The sequence below is a fragment of the Myxine glutinosa genome, chromosome 11 (assembly GCF_964187855.1).
Source record: "Myxine glutinosa chromosome 11, kmMyxGlut1.1, whole genome shotgun sequence".
In the NCBI taxonomy this organism is placed as follows: Eukaryota; Metazoa; Chordata; class Myxini; order Myxiniformes; family Myxinidae; genus Myxine; species Myxine glutinosa.
The window spans coordinates 125981999-126007006 of record NC_136271.1 but is presented as its reverse complement, the minus strand read 5'-3'; the positions used below and the strand labels follow the sequence as shown (position 1 = coordinate 126007006).

General features: G+C 42.8%; 1 protein-coding gene across 1 annotated transcript in view; it reads left to right on the top strand.

Annotated features, from left to right (window-relative positions):
* The window catches only part of LOC137436886 (plexin-A1), a 427871-nt gene that overhangs the window by 355930 nt on the left and 46933 nt on the right, over window positions 1–25008 (top strand). Inside the window, 3 exon segments of the mRNA XM_068131094.2 lie at window positions 1606–1874; window positions 19076–19142; window positions 22647–22793. Coding sequence (XP_067987195.2) covers window positions 1606–1874; window positions 19076–19142; window positions 22647–22793 — 483 coding nt within the window.

Below are 25008 nucleotides of genomic sequence, written 5' to 3'. Positions count from 1 at the left end.
CCCGTGCACAGCAGAAGACAGGGGATTGTAATCACTTCTGTGTGTCTGTCTGAGTGTGTGTCTGTTCGGGCCGTAACACTTTTTTTTTTGCCATTTGAGCTTATTGTCATCAAATTTTAAACAAAGCTTTTGTTGTGATAATACAAAGAAGGCAGATTAATAATTATGTCAAAAGGTCAAAGGTCAGTGCCACATAAAATCGTCAATTTTCATCCGATTGACCTGAAATTTTAAGAATTCGCATATTGGGTCAGAGTTGTTTCAACAATCAAAAGCATTTGTTTTTTTTGTTTTTTTTGGGGATCAAAAGGTCAAAGGTCAAGGTTACGTATAATCACCAATTTTCACCCGATTGACCTAAAAAATTTGGAATTTGCATATCGGTTCACTAATCAAAAGGTTGGAGTCAATTTTTTTTTTATCAAAAGGTCAAAGGTCAAGCATAAAATCATTGCATAAAATCATCATTTTTGTCCAATTGACTTGGAATTTTAAGAATTGGCATATTGGGTCACAGAATTGTTTCACCAATCAAAAACGAGAAGTTGATTATTTTTTTTAGTTGTAAAGCTCAAAGGTCAAGGCTGTATAAAATCATCAAGTTTCATTTTGAACTTTTAAAAACTGTTTTCGTTATTTTGACCATACAAAAGAAAAATAAGAAGATGACTGAATACAAACGGACGTGGACGGGCTTTGCATTTTCACATGCTTTCCAATTACGCTCGCCAGAGGAGAGGGTATTGCATTTGAGTCCGTTTGTTTGTCTGTTTGTTTGTCCGCCCAGAATAAATATGATTTTCTCTGCAACCGTTGGTCCAATTGACAGGAAATTTTCACCATAGGTGCAACTCCACCTGTAGAATTTTTAAAATACTTATGATGTCATAGGTCACGTGGTTCGCCCGCCATCTTGGAAAAATCGAAAAACTTTGCACCTCTATATCTCGGAAAGCGCTGAGTAGAAAAAATTGAGAAATGGTTCATTGTAAAGAACTCTCCATGAGGAATAAAATGTGTTAATGATTATGTCATTGGTGCCTCCATTATGACGTCATAATACGTCAAGTACAAAACTTCATCCAATGAAGATGAAATTTCTTGAGCGCCATGTTGGCATAAACTGGTGGAAAAAACAAATAAAGATGACGTCATCGGTCACGTGGTTCGGCCGCAATCTTGGAAAAAGCGAAAAACTTTGCACCTCTATATCTCCGAAAGTGCTGAATAGAAAAAATTGAGACATGGCTCATTCTAAAGAACTCTCCATGGGGAATAAAATATGTTAATGATGATGTCATAGGTGCCTCCATTATGACGTCATAATTCGACAAGTACAACACTTCATCCGATCAAGATGAAATTTATTGAGCATAATCTAGGAATAAATAATTACTTTAGAAAAAAACTAATGATGACATAATCGGTCACGTGGTTCGGCCGCCATATTTGTTTTAACACAAAAGCCTTAAAACCACTGAAAATACATCCTGGCGAGGGTTTGCAATCTCTGATTGCTCTTTTTCTTGTTAACCTTTGTACTCTTGTCCAAAAATTCAAGCTCTTAATGCTTGAAAAAGTGCCCCTGGAATTGTTTCGCTGCAGGTTCCAGGGAACCGGCAAGAGGTCGTTGAGAAAGGTCTACGGCAGTTTGGACGTCTCCTCAACAGTAAAGTCTTTCTGCTGAACTTCATCCGCACGCTTGAAGCTCAGCGTAGCTTTTCAATGCGTGACCGTGGAAACGTCGCTTCACTCATCATGACAGCCCTCCAGGGGAAGATGGAATTTGCCACTGACGTACTGAAGCACCTCTTATCAGACCTCATCACAAAGAACATTGAAAGCAGAAACCACCCAAAGCTGCTGCTGCGGAGGTATGAATTTGAAGGCAACTTTCATCTCTGGTGCAATGACATAATTTGTTAATTACAACTCTTCGTTACCAATGTTTAACTGCTTTCATCGTCAGAAATCGGTGAAAATATATTTCAGTGTCACAATTGAACATTTTGTGTAATGAATGATCATTTTATGTTTGTTGTTTGGTTTTACACTCCGAAACTTCCCCCTTGCCCCTCCACTCTTAAACTCCCCCCTTGCCCCTCCACTCCTGAACTCCCCCCTTGCCCTTCCCCTCCTAAACTTCCCCTTTGCCCCTCCCCTCCTAATCCCCCCCCTTGCCCCTCCACTCCTGATCTCCCCCCTTTCCCCTTCCCTCCAAAACTCCCCCCTTGCCCCTCCCCTCCTAAACTCCCCCCTCACTCCTCCCCTTCAAAACTCCCCCCCAATCCCTCCCATTCAATTCTCCCCCCATACCATTCCTCTCCAATTCTCTCTCCTCCCCCCTCCTCCTCCAAGCTGCCTCCTCCCCACTTCGTCTCCCTTCTATCTCATACCTCCACCCCCCCAAACCTTCTACTTTCCTCTGCCCCCCCTCAAACAACCCCTCACTGTGCCGCATCCCTTCACCAGCAAACCTTTCATCCTCCTCATCCTTCCCTTTCTTGGAACTCTTCTGCAACATCTGAAACACTATCAACTGCTCTCCCTACCTCCCCCTCTCATCCTTCATCTTACCCTACTCCTCCCCTCCCCTGTCCTGTACCCGATGCTCCCCCTCTCTCTTCATTAACGGTATGGACCTCAAACATCCGGGGCCTTCGCTCAAACCTGACTGATCTCTCCATACAGGTTGCTTCTGACAATCCAGACTTGATCTGCTTAACAGAGACTTTCCTCCTTCAAGATGTCTCTGATTCCTTAATATCTCTTCCTGGTTACTCCCTCCTCCGGTATGATAGACCTGAGCCTCGGCCTGGTGGTGGGGTGGCTATCTTTGTCAAAAACTCTCTTCCTCACTCTCCTTGCACTGCTCTCTTTCCTCCTCACCCGCAGGAGTACCTCTGGTTACGGCTTCCTCTCCGCTCCCACCTTTTGTTCATATGTGCTCTGTACCGTCCCCCAAACAGTGATGACTCCATCTACATTTCAATGTCTGACAACATGGACCAACTTCTATCCACTCATCCCAACTCTCTCTTCCTCATATGTGGTGACTTCAACTGTCATCATGCCACCTGGTTGGGTGTGGGTTCCTCTCTCACTAGTCATGGCACCTCAGCAAAGGACTTCTGTGACTCACTGGGATTGACACAATCTGTCAATTTCCCGACCTGGATCTCAGCCAATGGAGTATCTTCTCTTCTAGACTTGGTTATGACAAACTTCCCTGCTAATGTCTGCTGCTCTTCTTCTGCTCCAATCGGTTCTTCTGATCATGTGCTTGTCAAAGTGGACATCTCTCTGGCCATTCTCAGAGAGCCTCCTCAGCGTCGAAGAGTCTGGCATTTCACTCAGGCCGACTGGGACGGTCTTCAAGCAGCCATCAATCGTCTGGATTGGTCTCCCATCTCCACTGCCTCTGACATCAATTCTTCCTGGGAATTCTTCCAAAGCAAACTGATCTCTCTCATGCACAGATTTATCCCATCTCGCCTTCAATTGTCTTACCCTTCCTCCCGTCCATGGTACACTGAATCTTGTGGTGAGGCAGTTGCCCTGAAACAACTTGCCTTTGCCTCTTGGAAGGCTAATCCAACTGAAGGAAATCTCAGTTCCTTCCACCAAGCTCGGAACAAGTGTGTGTCTACCCTCAGGAGTGCCAGGAAGCACTATCTCTCCTCACTCAAGAATGAACTCTCAAACCTGTCTCCTTCCTCCAAATCCTGGTGGCGTCTGGTCAAATCCGTTTCTGGTGTTTGTTCCCCCTCCATCCCCTCCCTTACCTCAAATGGCCACACAGTTGACATCGCACGTGACAAAGCCGAATGCCTCAACTCTGTGTTTGCCTCGAAATCCTTAGTCCCAAACCCATCTCTCTCTGTTCCCACCTTTCCCAGTCGAACCCAACTGCTCCTGGACTCTGTGTCCTTCTCTCCTGACAAGGTGGAGGAGTTTTTGTCAAACCTCGACTCTGATTCTGCAACTGGACCAGACGGCATCAGCCCACGGGTCTTAAAATCCTGCTCTGCCGCTCTATCTCACCCTCTCTCTGTTCTTTTCACCCTATCTTTTGCTCAAGGTCATCTGCCAGCATCCTGGAAATCAGCTAACATTACCGCTTTACACAAAAAAGGTGCAAAAACAGATCCTTGCAACTACAGACCAATCAGCCTGCTCCCAATTATCAGCAAAGTCATGGAATCCATCATTGCTTCGGATATGAAATCTTTCCTCTTCTCCAATGGCTTGATCTCTGATCATCAATTTGGTTTCAGACCAGGTCACTCTACTCTGGACATGCTGCTTCTGCTGTCTCAACAATGGATGGAGGTCCTCAATGCCAAACAGGAAATCAGAGCTGTCTCCCTTGACATATCAAGGGCCTTTGATACGGTCTGGCACCCAGCTCTGCTCACCAAACTCTCCTCCTATGGTATCCATGGAAATCTCCATGCATGGCTTGCGGACTTCCTCTCTGGTCGTAGTCAACGTGTGGCCCTGAATGGATTTCTCTCATCTCCCCTTCCTGTTCAGGCTGGAGTTCCCCAAGGAAGTGTGCTGGGCCCTGTGCTTTTTCTGGTCTTTATCAATGATCTCTCTGTCTCTCTGGAAAATCCTCTCTATCTCTTTGCTGATGACTCCACTCTCTGCCGCTCCATTCCTCTTCCCTCAGATCGGCAGTCTGCAGCCTCCTCACTCTCTGAAGACCTGGACAAAATCACAGACTGGTCAAACAAGTGGAACATGTCTTTCAATCCTGCCAAATCTCACTCTCTTACTATGTCTCTCCGAAAAGATCGACTGGACAACCCTCCCATCTACTTTCTCAACAATCCTCTCCAAGAAGTTCTGTCACTCAAGCTTTTGGGTCTCACTATCTGCCATGATCTTTCTTGGGAAAACCACATTTCCAAGCTGGCCTCCAAAGCCAGTCGCCGACTGGGCATCCTCCGTCGTGCGAAGTCCTTCCTCAGCACACCTGAGCTCCTCACCACTTACAAGGCTTTCATCCGCAGCTCAATGGAATACTGTTCTCCCCTATGGGCTGGTGCTCCTGCCTCACACCTGGCTCGGCTTCACGCTGTTGAATCCAAAGCTTTCAAAATCATTGGAATCTCCCGCGATGAAGCTATCTCTGAGGGCCTTTCACTCACTCACCGCAGGCAGGTAGGTGGTCTTTCTGTCTTCTACCGACTCCTCTCCGGCCTTGCTCCCCCAGCTCTCTCTGTGCTCTGTCCCCCAAATATTCCTACAGGTCGCACAAGGTCTGCCAGCAACCCTCTGATGGTTAAACTGCCGAAATCTCGGCTCTCTGCTCATCTTCACTCTTTCATTCCTCTTTTCTCCCGCCTGTGGAACAAACTCCCACACTCCCTTCAATCCCTCTCCTCCCTCCAGGTCTTTAAAACAGCTGTTCACCACCATCTCTTATCTTCCCCCATCCATAACCTTGATCTTTTCTACCCCCACTAATTCACCCCAGATCCACCTTGTTTGAAATTCCAACTTATTTCCTGGAAATCCTGGCAGTGTCCATATGTTTATACCTCTCCCACCCCCCCCCCCCCTTCACATGCCTCCCCCCCTTCACATGCCTCCCCCCCTTCACATGCCTCCCCCCCAAAGCCCTCTCCCTCCCACACATCTCTCGATGTCTCCATGTCTCTCGGTCCCTGCTCTCAAATGTTGTGTTTGTGTCCTTCCCCCTCTCTCCCCATCTTGTCTACCGCTCCCGATGTTATTTGTTTTATGTGTCTGTTTGTCTTTCTGTGTGATTAATGTTCGCTCTTTCACGAGCCTCGATCTTGTATACAAGGGAGTTCCCATTGTCATGATGGTTATTAGTTTTACTCATTGACTTATTATGTGGGCTCAAGAGTTGTCAATGTTCTTCCAAATCCATGGAATCTGTACATAAGAACTTCCATCAACAACCCTTCATAATTAAATTGCACAAAAATCTAAGCTCGCAATTGTTGTTGTATCTCCGGTTGTGGACATACAGTTGTGGCCAAAAATATTGGCAATTTCAAATAATTCACAATTTTCTCGAAAAATAAGTTGAAATTGACAAAGTATTTGATCTCCACAATTCTTTATTTCACTGTTGATAATACAGAACCTTTGTTTTTGATTCAGAACTTAATAAATCCTTTTAAATCAGAAACTAAAAAGAAATGGCACAGACAAAATTATTAACACCCGAGACTTAATATTTGGGAGCACAACCTTTGGACAAAATAACTGCAGTCAAGCACTTCCCATAGCCATGAATTAGCTTCCTACACGTCGCTGCTGGCAGTTTGACCCACTCTTCTCGTGCAACCTGCTCCAGTTCTCCCAGATTTGAAGGCTGCCTTCTCCCAACTACTGTTTTCATATCTCCCCACAAGTGTTAATTGAGATTTAGATCTGGACTCATTGCTGGCCACTTCAGAACAGTCCAGCGTCTTGAACCATTCCTGGGTGCTTTTTGAAGTGTGTTTGGGGGTCATTGTCCTGCTGCAAGACCAATGACCTTCAACGGTCTTGAACCATTCCTGGGTGCTCTTTAAAGTGTGTTTGGGGTCATTGGCCTGCTGCAAGACCCATGACCTTCGATGGAAACCCAGCTTTCTGACACTGGGTTGAACATTGCGCTCCAGAACCGGCCATAAAAACATTGCCTCAAATAGGGCACCATGATTGTCATGGGGCCCGCAAGGCTAACCCCTGCTCTAGCGGGGAAAAAATGGCCTTAAAACGATCATTCATTTTTTCATTCAATGCCTTGGTAATCTCCTGATTTCATGATGCCATGCACACATTGAGGGCACCCAGTGTGAGAGGCAGCACAACAACCCCCAACACATCACTGAACCACCTCCATGTTTGACTGTAGGGAAGGTGTTCTTTTCAAAGGTCAAAGGTCGATGGAGGTTATGTTTTCATCCCTGTCTGTCTGTCTGTCTGTCTGTCTGTCTGTCTGTTTGTTTGTTTGTCTGTGAACAAGATATCTCAAAAAGTTGTGGACGGATTCAGACGAAATTTGGCAGAGAGGTAGCGTATGTGACAAGGACGAAATGATTAGATTTTGGTGAAGATCCAGATTCAAATCCGGCTAGTAGAACTTTTGAAGTGATTTCTCTCCATTGGGAGATTGGACCAACAACGATACATAGCAGGATATCTCAAAAAGTTGTGGATGGATTTGGACGAAACTTAGTGGACAGGTTGGGTTTCTGATAAGGACGATTCGATTCGATTTCTGTGAAGATGTGGATCCGGATCCAGCTAGTAGAATTTTTAAGTGAATCTTCACCATTGGGAGATAGGGCCAAAACGATAAATAGCAGGATATCTCAAAACGTTATGGACGGTTGATTTTGATGAAATGTGATTTTCTGGTCTACTCTAGGATACAAAACGTAAACTGTTCACCTGGCGGAGGTATGCTCTCTACTGAGTGTCATTCTTGTTTTGTTTTCTGTAAACATAGAGAGGATGTGCTTTACCAAAAAGCTCTAATTTGGTCTCATCTGTCCACACTACATTCTCCAAGAAGGGTTTTTGGCTTGTTCAGGTGTGTTTTGGCAAACTCTAGTCAGGCTTTCTTATGTCTCTCTCTCAGCAGTGGGGTCGTCCTGGGTCTCCTACCACAGAACCCCCTTTCATTGAGTTGTTGACGGATGGTGTGAGTTGAAACTGTCGTACCTTGTGTCTGAAGGTTAGCCTGAATCTGTTTGGCAGTTGATTGAGGTGCTTTCTCCACCATTCGAACAATGCTTCGCTGCAAGCTTCAATCAAGTTTTCTCTTGCGGCCACGGCCAGGGATGTTGGCTACAGTGCCATGGGCCTTAAACTTCCTGATAACATTCGTACAGTGGACACAGGACCATTAACATCTCTGGAGATTGACTTGTAGCCTTGAGATTGTCCATGCTTGGCTATAATCGTGTGTCTGACCTCCTCAGTGCTTGGAAAGATATACAGGGAGGAAAGTGGGAATTGAATCTCATAGGTTCATCCAATGACTCCACTGGGAATATGAAGTGTACCTGTGCAGAGGTTTTGACAGTTGATTGCACTGATGTTTTGTGAAATGGACATGCCCTTCATAGTAGGAAAAGTTTTGGTGGCGCATCCTGTCTCAAGGTCCTTACATATAACAGGTTAGAAATAGAAATGAGGAGTGGTATTTTAGAAAAAGAGAAATGTAGGAACAGAGGTATCCAAGAAGACATGCATCGAGGCCTGCATTGAGATTCTAGAAACGCCGTGTGATTTGTAAGTGCTTCTAGCTGGAGAATCAAATGCCATTACGTTGATAAGTATCGCAAATACAGTTGGACATGTCTAGGAAATAAATATTGCTTTCAAATGCTGAACGAATATGTTTAGGCTTGCTAAATGTTCCAAGAGAACGCTGATGTCGAGCTTTGGAGATAGGAGCATTTGATACATACAACCTAAACAAAAGTGTTTGTCACCGACATGCTTCAGAGTATGCGCGCAATCTACGGAGAGATAAACTGCTCATTCTGTGTTATCAGGACATCCAAAAACAACCATAACCGAAACTGTTTTGTAGCTTAATAATTCATCGTTTTACAAGCATCGGAAGATTAAGGTTTCCTTTGAAAAGTTGGCATCCACAGGATCATTGATAAATTCCCTTTTCAGATATTAGGCCATCGGGCGATTATGTGTATATGTATATGTATGTGAATGTGTATGAGTATATGTATAATGTATATGTATATGTATGTGTATATGTAGATGTACAGTCACGTGAAAAAGTAAGTACACCCAATGTAAAGTTTTGACTTTTTCAACATATTTCAACATACAGCTATTTGATCTTCATTTCAACAATATTGAAAGATAAAGGTGATATAATATAACAAATATCATGAAACATTTACATTTTGTAGTCCATTGTATAATTTAAATAAACATGAATGCAAATTTCGCATGTGGAAAAAGTAAGTACACCCTTGGCTCTAATAGGTGGTATTGCCCCCTTTGGCAGAAACAACCTCAAGTAGGCGATTCTTATAACTGTCTACCAGTCTCTGACATCGACTGGGAGAAATTTTTGCCCACTCCTCCATGCAGAATTCTTTCAGCTGTGCGATGTTTGAGGGGTTTCTTGCATGTACAGCTCGTTTCAAATCCCCCCACAACATCTCGATGGGATTTAGATCCGGGCTTTGACTTGACCATTCCAGAACCCTCCATTTCTTTCTTTTCAGCCATTCCTTGGTTGATTTACTGGTATGTTTAGTGTCATTGTCACGTTGCAAGGTCCATCTTCGGTTGAGCTTCAACTTTCCGACAGATGTCCTCACATTATCCTCAAGCACCCTCTGGTACAATGAAGAATTCATAGTGGATTCTATGATGGTCCAGAGCACATTGTTCCAGAAGTGCTGGTCTTTGCCTAAGTGTTCATTGGCAAACTTTAGTCTTGCCCTGATGTTCTTTCTGGACAGCAAAGGTTTCCTCCTGGCACACCTTCATGTAGAAGGCGAACCCCCGCTCTAGTGGGGAAAATGGCCTTAAAACGATCATTCATTCATTCATTCATTCATTTCACACCTCCCATGTAGATCAAATTTGTGCAGCCTCTTTCTAATGGTAGACTCGTGCACTTTGACATCAACAGTGGCAAGAGCTACCTGTAGGTCCCGTGATGACATTGTGGGGTTCTTAGAGACTTATTTCAGCATCTTGCAGTCGGTCTGCTCTCGGGCTGAACTTGCTGGGGCGGCCTGGCCTGACCAAGTTGACAGTTGTTTGGAATCTTCTCCAATTGTAGATGATCTTCCGGACAGTCGAATGATTGATTTCAAATTGTTTGGAGATCTTTTTAAATCCCTTCCCAGACTTGTAGGCATCTATAACCTTCTTTCTGAAGGCCTCAGAGAGCTCTTTTGATCTAGGCATGGTGACGCCACACACTTCAACAACAAAGAGCAAACCAAACTAAATGTCTGAGGTTTAAATAAGACAGGTTCCTCCAAGATCCTCTCTAACGATGTTCTAATCATTTGCACCTGAGCTGGTGCACCTGATTCTAATTTTAGGTATTTGAAGTAGTGATAAATGTAGGGGTGTACTTACTTTTTGCACATGCGAAATTTTCATTTATGTTTATTCAAATTATACAATGGACTACAAAATGTAAATGTTTCATAATATTTGTTATATTATATCACCTTTATCTATCAATATTGTTGAAATGAAGATCAAATAGCTCTATGTTGAAATATGTTGAAAAAGTCAAAACTTTACATGGGATGTACTTACTTTTTCACGTGACTGTATATGTATATGTATATGTGTGTATATATATACACAAAGAATTAAGTTAAGCACCCCCCCCGTTTTTTTACAACCTCGCACATTACAAGTTTGTTGTCGTCAAAACAGTGTAATATACCCATGATATTGCTATATTTTCTGGAGAAGTGATATTATGGTCACATAAAAACATAACAATCATGCCGTTTTCAATATTTTATTCTGAATAATTTAAGGTGAAATTTTTTGGGAATTTTAGGCATATTTTCACCTCAATTTAAGTATGGAGCTATAGGTCCATCACGGACCGTGTGGATGACGTTTATGTTTTCTAACGTACAGTCATTGTTCTGAGAAGACCTCTAGCGATCTTTGCGTCAATAACGTGTGTAGGACCCACGTGATCGGATCACTGACTCAACCCTACGTCTCATAGACCCTGTAAGCCGTCGTATGCGTTGCTGTGGCAGGTTGTTCCATTCCCGATGTAATGCACGTTCCAATTCATCCAGATTGGCTATTGGAGGGACCATCTTCGCAATTTGTCGTCCCAACATGTCCCAAACGTGCTCGAGGGGGTTCAACCTGCCACAGCAACGCATACGACGGCTTACAGGGTCTATGAGACGTAGGGTTGAGTCAGTGATCCGATCACGTGGGTCCTACACACGTTATTGATGCAAAGATCGCTAGAGGTCTTCTCAGAACAATGACTGTACGTTAGAAAACATAAACGTCATCCACACTGTCCGTGATGGACCTATAGCTCCATACTTAAATTGAGGTGAAAATATGCCTAAAATTCCCAAAAAATTTCACCTTAAATTATTCAGAATAAAATATTGAAAACGGCATGATTGTTATGTTTTTATGTGACCATAATATCACTTCTCCAGAAAATATAGCAATATCATGGGTATATTACACTGTTTTGACGACAACAAACTTGTAATGTGCGAGGTTGTAAAAAAACGGGGGGGGGTGCTTAACGTAATTCTTTGTGTATATATATATATATATATATATATATATATATATATATACAGACTTGGCATTTAATATGGAATATTTTTTTTGTGGGGGTGATCTTACTTTTCAAGATGACTTAGAACCAAAAGTTCATTGGAATTATGTTGAAATTATTCTAGAGTTTGTTAATGTGACCTCGAAAAGAAACAAAAACCACATTTGACATTTCGAAGCAAATAAATTCATCCTTGAAAGTGATGTAAACTGATATCGAACTCAATTCACGGACAGTACTGTGTTAAACTTCTGTACGTTTTCCAGAAGTATCTCTTTATTTTGCACATTAGCCAATTTTTTTTAACAAAAACAAAAGCTAAATTATGACTGGGATTACGGACAGTAAAATTACAGTTCAGTACTTCGTGTAACCCCCACGAGCATTCAGGAGAGCATGTACACGTCGAGGCATGCTGTTCACGAGATTTGCCAAGGTTTGGACAGGAATCGCGTGCCATGCAGTGACAATAGTCTGCTGCAATTCACGCACAGAGATCGGCTGCTGGTCCAAGTTGTCGATTTGACGCGTTAATTCTGCCCACAAGTTCTCTATCGGATTCATATCCGTGGACATGGCAGGCCATTCCATATGCTCGACACCACGGTCAGCAAGAAAGTGTTGGATCATGCAAGCACAATGAGGCCGTGCATTGTCATCTTGGAAGACAAAGTTTCCTCGAAAGGCTGCACGAGCAAATGGAAGCAATGTTTCTTCCAGAATGACCCTGTATTTGAACTGGTTCAGGTTTCCATTCAGAACAACCAGGTCAGTTTTGCCCCCGGCATGAAAAGCAGCCCAAACGGTCACCCCACCACCTCCAGCTTGGACTCTTGGCACTATACAATCTTCGTTGTGGGCTTCATGCACTTGTCTGCGCACTCGGACGCGGCCATCTTGACGATAGACCAGAAATCTAGACTCGTCACTGAAGGTCAAGTGATTCCAGTGTCCTGGCTGCCATTGACAGTGCTCTCTGGCCCACTGCAATCGGCGCTGGCTGTGTTGTCTGGTCAGGCGTGGCTTTCTCAGGGGACACCTGGCACGATAGCCTGCTTGAACCAGTCGTTGGTTGACTAGCCTTCTGGATACAGGCACATTTGTCAGTTGCTGCCACTCAGCCCTAAGCCAATTAGCTGACTTCGTACGGCCATTGCAGACTAACCGGTGCACTTGGCGATCATCTCTCCTTGTGGTTCTGCGTGGACGTCCTGGCCTCGGTATTGGAGTAGGGACACCCCTCTGAGCATTTCGTTTCAGGATCTTTGACACCTGACCTTGAGTGATGCCATACTGCCAAGCAATAGCACGCTGTTTTTAATGCCAGAATTTCGTAAAGCCACCACTCCATGACAAACAGCATTGTCAAGTTGACAGACCATCTCCAGAGGAAGCGGCAATGACTTTTGTAGACGTGCAGCAGTTGTTTTCCTCTAATACAGAACGCAACAACCCTTATATACCCGATTATGAAGCCAATCGTCAAATGTACCTGTCCTTACATTTTGTCATGCCACCTGTGATATAATCCTGTTATTGACTTCTTGCTGCGAAAGACAATCAGTGACATGGTTCTTTCAACAAAGACATCACCGAAGGGTAAAAGAAACTCACCAGATTGATATACTGAGTTCAGAAAGTAAACCCAAGTCAAGAAAAAATATATATTCCATATTAAATGCCAAGTCTGTATATATGTAAATTTATATGTATATATTTATATACATGTGTGTATGTACATGTATGTATATACTGAGGTTTTTTTTTTTGCTCCTCGCAATGGGTTTTCCTGTTCGCTGCATTTTGCTGCCAACCATCCATACAGGCAGAAGGTCCTGGCTCTTTTTCTCCTCATGAGCTGGAGTTTTTGTGTGAGATGTGGTTTGTTAATAATTGAAGGTGGTTGCGTGTGAGGTTGGTTAAGGCAGGGGAGTTGTAAGGTGAATGCGACTTGGTATTTGTGTTACTAAAGTTTCGGTTATTCCAATGATATTCATACTGTCATGTCAGGAAGTCCATTAACGCAGACTGCTCTGTGCCGGGGTACGACCCCTACTCATGGCCGAAATGGTGTTGTGCATAACATAAGGACATAACGACACCTGCCAATCATTTATGCTACAGATTCATCCTGTCAGCTGGTGTCAAGCCATATCAGCCACTGCGCACCTGCTCTTTTATTATAACCTCCTCCCGATTGAAACCCCACTCTACATTTGGCCTGGTTCACCAGCAGGTAGTTTGTGGAACAGTTCACAATGTTTGGTATTCCATCACAGGTGGCAGGAGACTCTGCCTGTAGGTGGTTTATAAAAGTAAAAGGACACACACAAACACAAGAAAGAAAACGCAGAACTAGTATATGATTGGTGACACAGAATAAAAATAAAACGAGTACCAATGAGAGAGAAGAGTGGAAGAGTCTTTAGTGCATATTAATCAAGCTTTACGGAGTCACACTGAGTACCAACCTAATTGAGCTCTCAGTGGGCCCAAACCGAATCTGACTCTCTTATTTGGTTCTGTATTTCACTGAAGCAGCCACTGGGATTGTAGTGAGAAAACAATTTCATGCTTGGAACAAGGGTGAACATTTGATATGCCCGAATTCATGTAATCATGAGGCTGGTTCATGTGAAAACAATACTTTTGTTAATACCTGTGTATATTTATTATTTTTTGTACACACCTTTGTGTATTCTTTTTGTGCATTATTGTGGTGAGTGAGGAGCAGCAGCATGTCACCACCCCAACACCCAAGGGAGTTGTGACTCGGAATGAATACAAACTGATAATTTGATATCAGAGAGTTTGAAAAGAGGATAGTCGATGTTTGTAGTAACTCTGTGACTTTGCTTATATAAATTAGAGGTAATTTACTGATCTGTAGTTGTTACCTACGCCACCAAAGGTGGGTGGAGGTTATGTTTTCACCCCTGTCTGTCTGTTTGTTGTCCGTTTGTTTGTGAACAAAATATCTCAAAACGTTGTAGACGGATTTGGACGAAACTCGGTGGAGAGGTTGGGTGTCTGACAAGGACCATTCGATTCGATTTTGCTGAAGATTCGGATATGGATTCGGATATGAGAATTATTTAATTATGTAAGTTATTCTTCACCATTGGGAGATCGGGCCAAAACGATACACAGCAGGATATCTCAAAATGTTATGGACGGATTTGGTTGAAACTTGGTGGGCAGGTTGGGTGTGTGACCAGGAAGAATCGATTCAATTTTGGTGAAGATCTGGATCCAGATCCAGCTCGTAGAATTTTTAAAGTGATTTTTCACCATTGAGTGATGTGGCCAACCAAGCGGAGGTATGCTCTCGACTGAGTACCGTTCTAGTTCTTTAAGTGATTCTTCACCATTGAGAGATAGTGCTAAAACCAATATATAGCAGGATATCTCAAAAAGTTAAGGATGGATTTGGACGAAACTTCTTGGGCCGGTTGTGTGTGTGACAAGGAAGAATCAATTCAATTTTGGTGAACATCTGGATCCGGATCCGGGAGTATAATTTTTTAAGTAATTCTTTACCTTTGGGAGATAGGGCCAAAAACGATAAATAGCAGGATATCTCAAAAAGTTGTGGACGGATGATTTCGTTTAATGTGATTCTGCATTGTGATTTTCTGGTCTACTCTGGGATACAAAACGTAAACTGTTCACCTGGCAGAGGTATGCTTTGTACTGAGTGCCGCTCTAGTTTGGATCTGTTTTTGCACCCATGTTGTGGACAGTAGTGGTGATTGCTGACTTCCAGGAGGCAACAAAAGGAGAATGTACTGTGACAGAATGGTCAGTGAAGACCTCTGGTCCATTGCCAAAACAGGGTTGAGGCTGGACAGAACTTTATCTGCCTTCTCAGTTGAAAAGGACACAAAGTCCTGTAGACAGATGGTATGAGGATGTAAGGTATGGATGAGGTGCAGGGTTTAGGTAAGTGAGATTTGGAGGAAAAATTAACGTGAAATATTGTGTGTTGTCTTGAGCTGACTGCGGACATGCAGAAACGCGTGGAAAAACTAGAACAGCACTCCATAGGGCCCACACCGATCTCCGCCAGGCTGAACTGTTTACGTTTTGTATCCGCATTCGGACCTGAACCAAAACCTAATGGGCTTGTTCTCATCACCTACCCACTCATCCACCAAGTTTTGTCATAACCCGTCCACAACATTTTAAGATATCCTGCTATATATTGTTTTGGGGCCTATATCTCAATGGTGAAGAATCTCTTAAATATATAATTATCGGATCCGGCTCCAGATATTCACCAAAATCGAATCGATTCTTCCTTGTTACACACCAAACCTGTCCACCAAGGTTCATCCATATGTGTCCATAACCTATTGAGATATCCTGCTCATAGTCCAACAAGGGTGAAAATATAACCTCCATCTACCTTTGATGGCAGAGGTAATCAGCAGGTGTCATCAGCACCCCAACACCCAATCACAACGATCAATCAACAGGTGTCATCGCAATCCCAACATTCAATCACAACTAATATACACTCATCACCAACCCAAAACTTTTGTTTTTACACAACGTCAAGGCTCATAGAGAAACAAAAAATAAAATAATTGTGCAATCATTGGTGTAATTGAAGAACTAGTCTTGCTGGTGAAGGCTCGTGTTGATCTGCATTGAGGGAGAAGTCGAATAATGGATGAAATGAACAGGATGTTGATTGAGGTATGCCAAGCACTCTGGGGCGCAAAGCAATAAGCTGATGTTTCGGGCATTCGGCCATCATCGGAAGAAAAGAGATAATGGATAACGCCTGAAACATCAACTTCTTGCCTCACAAGGTTCGCATACCTCGATCAACGTCCTGTTAATTTCATCAAATGAAAGACCAAACACACAAAGGACCCACATAAGCAAACAGGGTCATCAGGTGGAATTGGATAGGATTTGGGTTTCAGCTGCTACTCTTCTAACCCCAAACCCATTCAGGTGAAGTAAAATGAGCCTTACCAAAAATGGTTGGAAAATTAACTTCTCCATAGACAGATAGCGAAAGGAGGAGAAAATTTAGAGTAAAAATGAGATGAAAGGGGAAAATGAACAAAAAGAAAAGGAAAAACAAGAATTAGCACAAATATAAAGAGAAATGTGAAAAAGTAGAAAGATGTGTCAAATGAAAGAGAAAGGAACAAAGATCAACGATGTCGGCAAGAACCCAGATAATTACATTTCGGCAGTTTCTCCCCAAGGTACAAACGCAGCAACAGGTGTAAGCTACCTGAGGTCCGGAGGTCCGTCATTCGGGACACACAGTCCACACAGCAGCAGGTGCAAGCTACCTGACGTCCGTCATTCGGGACACACAGTCCACACAGCAGCAGGTGCAAGCTACCTGACGTCCGTCATTCGGGACACAGTCCACACAGCAGCAGGATTACATTCATGGTATAATTAGATCGTCCACGGCACAGCAGGAGAGACGGGTTTTGAAATCACTTCTGTGTGTCTGTCTGTCTGTGTGTGTGCATGTGTGTCTGTCTGTCTTTGTGTGTGCACGTGTGTCTGTCTGTGTGTGTGCACGTGTGTCTGTCTGTGTGTGTGCAGGTGTGTCTGTCTGTGTGTGCGCACGTTTGTCTGTCTGTGTGTGTGCAAGTGTGTCTGCCTGTGTGTGTGCACGTTTGTCTGTCTGTGTGTGTGCACATGTGTCTGTGTGTGTGTGTGTGTGTGTGTGTGTGTGTGTGTGTGTGTGTGTGTGCGCACGTGTGTCTCTGTGTGTGTGTGTGTGTGTGCATGTGTCTGTCTGTGTGTGTGTGCGCATGTGTCTGTCTGTGTGTGTGTGGAGGTGTCTGTCTGTGTGTGTGTGTGTGTGTGTGTGTGTGTGTATCTGTCTGTCTGTGTATCTGTGTGTGTCTGTCTATGTTGTCTGTCTGTGTGTGTGTATGTCTGTCTATCTGTGGGTGTCTATCTGTCCAGGCCGTAAATGTTTTACCATTTGAGCTATTGTCATCAAATTTTCACCATGCTTTATCTTACTATAATTCACCAAATATCCGTCTGTCTGTCTGTCTGTCTGTCCGTCCGTTCCGAGGTACCGCAAAAACGGCTGAAACGATCGCAACAAAATTTTGGGGAGGTAATCCTGAGATCCCCTGGAGTAAAATAGGCTATATTGTTTTTCCAATTTTCCAATTTTTTCAATTTTCCCAAACACGATGGAATAATATTTACCGATATGAACAATGATGTGGCTTTTCTTGAAATTCTACAAAAACTGTTTAGATTTTGATGAGAATTATGAACCTGCCGCGAATGCGGAAGTGGACAGATTACGGCCATGAGCGGGTTTGATAATATCCCAATACAACCGTCATTCATTCGTAATGTTAAATCGTTACACGTTAATCGTGTTAATCGTTTTGTTAAAGTATCAATTGATGATTGGAATTGAGTGAATACAATTACGATTTTGAATTCGTAATTGTATTCACCCAACCGTACGGAACTTCACATCAGGATTTAAATATTTGTTTACGTCACGAATGTTGTTAAATGTTTATTTTTTATATCAATGTTATTTAATTTGTGATTGGAATTTTGTTGTTTTGGAATAAAAAAAGAGATATCGAGTTCAAGTGAATGACGAAATGCCATGACGGTTTATACTTTATAAACGTGAATTTGTGGATCGCCAAATGCAGATTCGCCATTGACTGGGTATGGAACACACGTACCTGTTTGTTTGCAAACGGGTACGTTTTTCATGGAAGTCCTTCATGAACTTGCTGTCCATGTCTGACGTGCGACTGAAGGTGCTACAGGAATGTGGAATTTATTGGTTTCATGCTTTAGCGCATGCCGTTTCTGCATTGTCTGTTTGCTTCTGGCCTCCCACCCGTGCGTAGCATGGGTACCTCACTAGTTATGATAATACAGAGAAGGCAAATTGATAATAATTTTGTCAAACGGTCAAAGGTCAGCATCACACAGAATCGTCAATTTTCATCTGATTGACCTGAAATTTTAGGAATTTGCATATCTGGTCACTGAATTGGTTCACTAATCAAAAGGTAAGTGTTGATTGTTTTTTTATTTCAAAAGGTCAAAAGTTAAGGTTGCATAAAATCATAAATTTTCATTTGAATTTTTAAAATTGTTTTTGTTATTTTGAGCATATGTAAGAAGAAGAGGCATCTGAATACAAACGGACACGGACGGGCTTTGCTTTTTCAGATTATTTCAAGTTCATTGCTGCGTTTTTCTACCTGGGTCCAAATAAGACATTTTATGTGCACTGTTCATCTCAAATTACCTCCAGGTTATCTGATTACACCTGAAAGTGGATGTATCATTTTCACATGAATCACCCTTGTGGTTATATTCATTCTGGCATATAAAATGTTCTTCCTTATTACGACCGTCATTTCAATCCTAGTGACTACTTCCATGAACTACCGAACCCGGTAAGACTGAAAACGTTAACCTGAACCATGAGCCGGATAGCCTGCTGAAGTACGAACAATTGGACTGGCAGAGAGGCGATTGGCAGGTTCTTCATGAAATTAATAACAATTCATGGTTGTTGTTTTAAAAAAAAAAAAAAAGTGAAAAAAATTCGGAAAAAACAAAATGTGAAATAAAATTTTATAAAAATCTGAAATACCTAAACGGCGAATACTCTCAGAGTTCACACAGGTACCACGTTGATTGTGTTTCAGCCATTATGATTTAAATTTACAAGTACGTCCATGTTCATTTATTTGTGCGTTTATTTTATTTTCATGTCATCAGGACGGAATCCGTTGCAGAGAAGATGCTCACGAACTGGTTCACCTTTCTCTTACACCGTTACCTGAAGGTAAGAAAGTCACTTTACTCATTCAGCATCCAGGGGAAACGTCAATGTTAGTTTTATTATTGCGGGGGAAGGGAGAAATGTCTTTATAAGTTGCCCAAAATACAACAATCCCGAAAGGGGAAGCGTGCAGGCTTATCATTTTATGGATTGGTATTAGGCAGGTGTTTGTTTCTTCACATTTAGTTTAAATTGCAGCACTTCCAAGCAACCTGTATATGCAGAAAGACAGGTATTATTAGCCCCCGTTGGACTTGGTCTGTTTGTCTGTCCGGGTCTCGTCTGTCTGTCCGTCCGTCCGTCTGTCCGCAACCATATCTCGGAGATGTATGGACCGATTTTGTTCATACTTGGCACACAGACAAGACGTGACGGTGTACATATGCACTTCATTTTGTTTCGTGATGCGATCAAAGATGGCCACCTGGCGGCCATTTTAGTTGTAAAAAAAAACCCCGATGTTGAACACGTCCTCAACCTTTCCTCGGATATGCATTTACCGATATTGTTCAAACTTGGCACACAGATAATGAATGATGGCACGTCATTTATTTTTGAGATCAGATCCAAGATGGCCGACAGGCGGCCATTTTGTTACTTAAATGTGCCCCATCCATTTCTTGGACATGCATGGACCGATTTAGTTCAAACTTGGCACAATGACGATACATGAGAGTATACATAAGCAGAACACTTTGTTTTGTAATCCGACCAAATATGGCCGACTGACGGCCTTTAACTCCTTGCAGCAAAATTATTTCTAAAACCATGGGGGATATGACATTTTATGTCTTTATCTTCTTGTTGAATTTTGAATTTCTTCATCATTATTATTAAAAGGGTTCTCCACATAATGCTGCATGTGTTGTTGTTTTTTGGAAAAATTACATCTTTTAATCGTTTAAGCAATGAGACTTGCATGTAACAAAGTTTATATTTCCGTTTGTGGAAAAGAATGAACCTAATTCCAAGTCAAGATGCAGTTCTGTACTTTGCTTTTCTTAACCAGCATTCATGTGTTCACTCTGGAAATGCAAGCTGCAGGACGAAATTCGAAATCGTTTCACACCATGTGAATGTAAATGTTTCTGAAATGTTTGCAAGAAGTCAGGGAAGTAAATTTTTGAAAATTGAAAATAATCTAACAACTTTGTTCAGTGGTAAAGAAGAAAACAATTACATAGTCCAGTGAAGCATGATGAGGGATTATTACAAGTTTGGGTGTTGCATCTCAGCCATCACTGTCAGTGATTTACATGAAAAATTGATGGCATCCTTATTGTTGACGAGCATAAGAAGATTTTAATCCTTAACGCCATTCCTTCAGAGACAGAACTCATCAGGCAGAGATGGCAGACATTCATTTTCTATTACTGCAGTGAATCGAAGCATAAAGGACATTAGGTGTGGCTTTCACAAAGTCCACATTTGAACATTATTGAGCTGTATGGCCAATAAACATATAATATGTATGGAGTACGTGTGTGTGTGTGTGTGTGTGTGTGTGTGTGTGTGTGTGTGTGTGTGTGTGTGTGTGTGTGTGTGTGTGTGTGTGTGTGTGTGTGTGTGTGTGTGTGTGTGTGTGTGTGTGTGTGTGTGTGTCCGAGAGAGAGAGAGAGAGAGAGAGAGAGAGAGAAAGAGAGAGAGAAAGAGAAAAAAAAGAAAAAAAAAGAGTTACAAATATATGATAATACATTGTATCCTATTACAAGTAAAGTTGGAATAAGTGATGTTGCATTGATGGGTTGACTGACTGCCTGGACGCAACTGAGGTTGTGGATCTACTGATGTACCATCTATTGATGTGGATCTATGATCGATGTTGTGGATCCGCCGTTTGGAGAGGTCCTGGGCTGAAAGGATTGAAACCTCGAGGAAGAACGGTGCCCAGCTGATGATCCATGCAGTCGGGAAACGAGTCAATTGCTTAACGGGTTAAGGTTCTTGCTTTAGATAGAGGAACTATGTTTGAGGTTTACAATTTAAATAAAGTTGAATATGGGATGTTGTGAAATTAACATCATTTATAGCAATCCTTTAAATTTATTTATATTTAAGTTTCGGAACAACCGATACTGTATAATTAATTAAATGTGTGTGTGTGTGTGTGTGTGTGTGTGTGTGTGTGTGTGTGTGTGTGTGTGTGTGTGTGTGTGTGTGTGTCTGTGAATAAAAGAGAGAGATAGAATTGTGAGGAACAGAAATGAAAAAACGAGGGTGTCCTGAGTGTCATTTTCGCAAAGGTGTCAACGCAAATGTAAACATTAATTTTTGGATTCCTCATGCTCTGAATATTCCAAAAATGTATAGTTTTGCTAATCTACCAAAATTTTGAACGAAAAAACATAGTGAACCTGACTATATGTATACTGTCATGTATTGTCTTTGTGCCAAGTATGAACAAAATCGGTCCATACTTAGATGTGGTTGTTGACGCACGGACAGACAGACGGACGGATGAGACTAAATCCATAAGCTCCCGTTTCAGAATAAGTCAAACAGAGACTAAAAAGACGCCTACAGGAAGATAAGTGAAAGAGGGCATGGCATGGCATGAAAGATAGCGCAAGAAACCATCAAGGAGAATGGGTGGGAAAGGATGTTGAAGATACTAAAGATGAGCAAGATCGGACATTTAGGAAAAATGAAGAGAGGGTGCTCAGAGGTGACTGTCTCCAATTCTTACATCAGTGCTGTGTTGACGTCTGCTGATCCATTCTGCCTCTATCCTGCCAGCGACATAGAAAAGAAAATGGAGGACAAGAATAACCCAAAGTGAACACGTTCCTCCCTATTGGGATTTGTCAGCATGTTTCCAAACACATCCCTCTTCCCATTGACCTGGCAAAGTGTGTAATCTTAGACTTTGTTTACTAATCACCCTTTAACTGCTGTTGCAACACAAATTTGTTCCCCATCATTGCCATTGTCGTGCCAACTGAAATAAGTGTGTCACCTTCATGCAAACACAATGCTTGCGTCAACACATGCAGTGAAAGGGTTAATTTTCAAAGGCTGTCTGGAAATAGTTAATTAAATTCAAGAACAACTTGTGTGTGCACCTCACCCAATGGGAGAACAGCACATCATTCACTGCCTCTGCCCAGGTATGGATGCCTGCAGCATCAATGGTCGAGCAAGCCCCATGCCATGTCAGCCACATGCATAGAGCGGAGCAACCAATCTCTGAATTGTGAAGGCAAAAACACGTTGATCCAACTCTACTCATCCTCCATCTTGGCTTCAAAGCCCATTTCTCTCCATTTATTGTTTGAGAGTGACCTTAACGGCACAGAATCCCCGGTTGTTCACACAAACCAACTGACATGGACCGCAATCTGCAGTCTCTCACAAAAGTATTGGATTTCCATTTTTGCTGCATATAATATTGATTCTTCCTGGGTAATACTTTTCCAAAAGCCCTCTCTCCCTCCTCTCTCCTCTCTCTCTCATTCACAAGACTCACTAGCTCCATGTGTTTGTGCGTGTCCACATGCGTGTGCGCAGGAATGTGCTGGCGAGCCACTGTTCATGCTGTACTGTGCCATAAAACAACAGATGGAGAAGGGTCCCATTGATGCCATCACGGGAGAGGCACGCTACTCACTGAGTGAGGACAAGCTCATCCGGCAACAGCTTGAGTATCGAACCTTGGTGTGTCTTTTCACTTTTTCCCCCCCCTGAAAAATATTATATTTCAAGAAGTATTTCCTTTTTAAAATTTAAGAAGTATGCCCACTTCCCTCTGAGATGTCTAGTTTGGGTCCAGATCTTGACCCAACTATAAACTGCGATCCAGATGTTTCACATGTAATGCGAGAGAGGCATAAATGTTTGTGCTGTCCCTAGGATGGATGTTAAACTGGGTGTCCCATCTGCTAGAAAATTAGTTGGTGGACATTAAAGATCCCATGGTGTTATTTATAAAGAATAGAACCGCCTTTAGAGGCCATTTTTCCCCGCAGAGTGGGAGTTTGCCTTTTTTGGGCACCGTGGTCCTCTTTTTGAAGCAATGTTTTATGGCCGGATGCCCATCCTGCCGCCAACCCTGTTGGTCGCCTCTTGTGACACACAGGGAATTACCAGTGAACTGATACTCAATTTGCCGACCTCAGAAGGATGACAGGCTGAGTCAACCCCCCTGGCATTAATTCAGTGATCGACCGGGATTCGAACCCAGGATCCTAGGATCCCAAGCCGGCACCCTAACCGCTAAGCCAACACCAGGCTTTATTTATAAATAATAGGAGAGTTATAATTGGCACCCTCAACAAATTCCAAATACCTACTATAATCTACTTAGTCTACTAAGCCTACTTTGTCTAATCTACGTAGGCGGGGCCAGTCGATCCATTAAAGATGGGTCAAAACTCTCCCTGGTTAATCACATGGAATCGGAATAATTGTAATTGTTAAAGACTCATCATCATCACCTCTCTTAAGCCTTCACAGTAACATCCTTAGTAACACCCCCCCCCCCCACCCCCCAACCCCCGCCAAATGACGGAAATCACAAAAAACACATCCAAACCCACATCACCATAAACACAATAAACAACCTGGGCCCAAACCGTATCTCGGGCACAAACCCCCCATCTATCGATGACACAGAGAAACTACTCCCCAGGTCTGATCGTGTTCACTTTGCACACCTTCGCTGTGGACACCACCCACAACATTTACACTGCAAACGCAGACTCGACGACACCACTGACGACACCTGCAACCACTGCCAGGCTACTCCACACACAATAAAACACATCATGGAAGACTGCGTAGTCCTGAATTCACGTAGGCAAGAGCACAACATCTTGGATGTGAGGGATTTCTGGGTCGCTCTTGTGAGATCGATCAGCTATCTCCATGCCGCTGGTCTGTTCAACCAGAACTGACTGGGGCAACACAACAACAACATCACCTCTCCTCATTACATCTTTCTAAATCTACCTCTATTTTTGTTTTTAATTGTGTCGATCCCAAATTACAAATACACACACTTGCACATACACATACATCCCAAATACACACACTTGCACATGCACATACACATGCACATTGCACATGCACACACACATACGCATACACATACACATACACATACACATGCACATGCACATGCACATACACACACTTGCACATACACACACATGCACATACACATACACATGCGCGCACACGCAATTTCAAAACTCCATCTTCTGCTGCGCGGAGGATGAGCTAATTACAAATAAGGAAGGGAACAAGCCTGATAGGAGGGTGTATGGAGTGTGAGGAAATGGGACTGAGATCAAGCAAAGACCAAGTCAAGGGAGAAATGACCGTTAGCAGCCAAGGTTGTGTGAAGAGCCGCTGTGGTGATAACTACATGAAGGCATGCATGGCATCCAAGTTGCCACAGTGGTGGTACCGTCTCATCGGTACAGGCTGAAGAGCCACAAAGGTGCTCACAGAACAAAGTTCCACAATGATCGTTGGTGGAAGAAAAAAGAAATGCCACGGAACCCCAGGACTCATGCACTTTCCTTCACTCTGAATTTCTCTCCTCTCATATGGATGGGAATCCTCTGGGTTTCGTTTTACCCTGAGATATAAATCCTGTGAATTTAAAGTCATTACCACCAATGACTTTAAATTCAGCCAATCAGGTCGCTCCTTTTATTCTGAGGCAATGCACAGGAGTTGAGACTTTTACTTTAGCAACTTATTTCGTGTAATCACTGTAATCATACCTTTCACTCCCAATCATATCTTTCACTCCCAACCATACCTGTCACTCCCTGGAAAAGGTATACGGTCTCACAATAGGAACCTTCTAATAGTTCCTCGAAGGAGGAGGAAATCATCCTCTGGATCTCGTTTCACCCTGAGA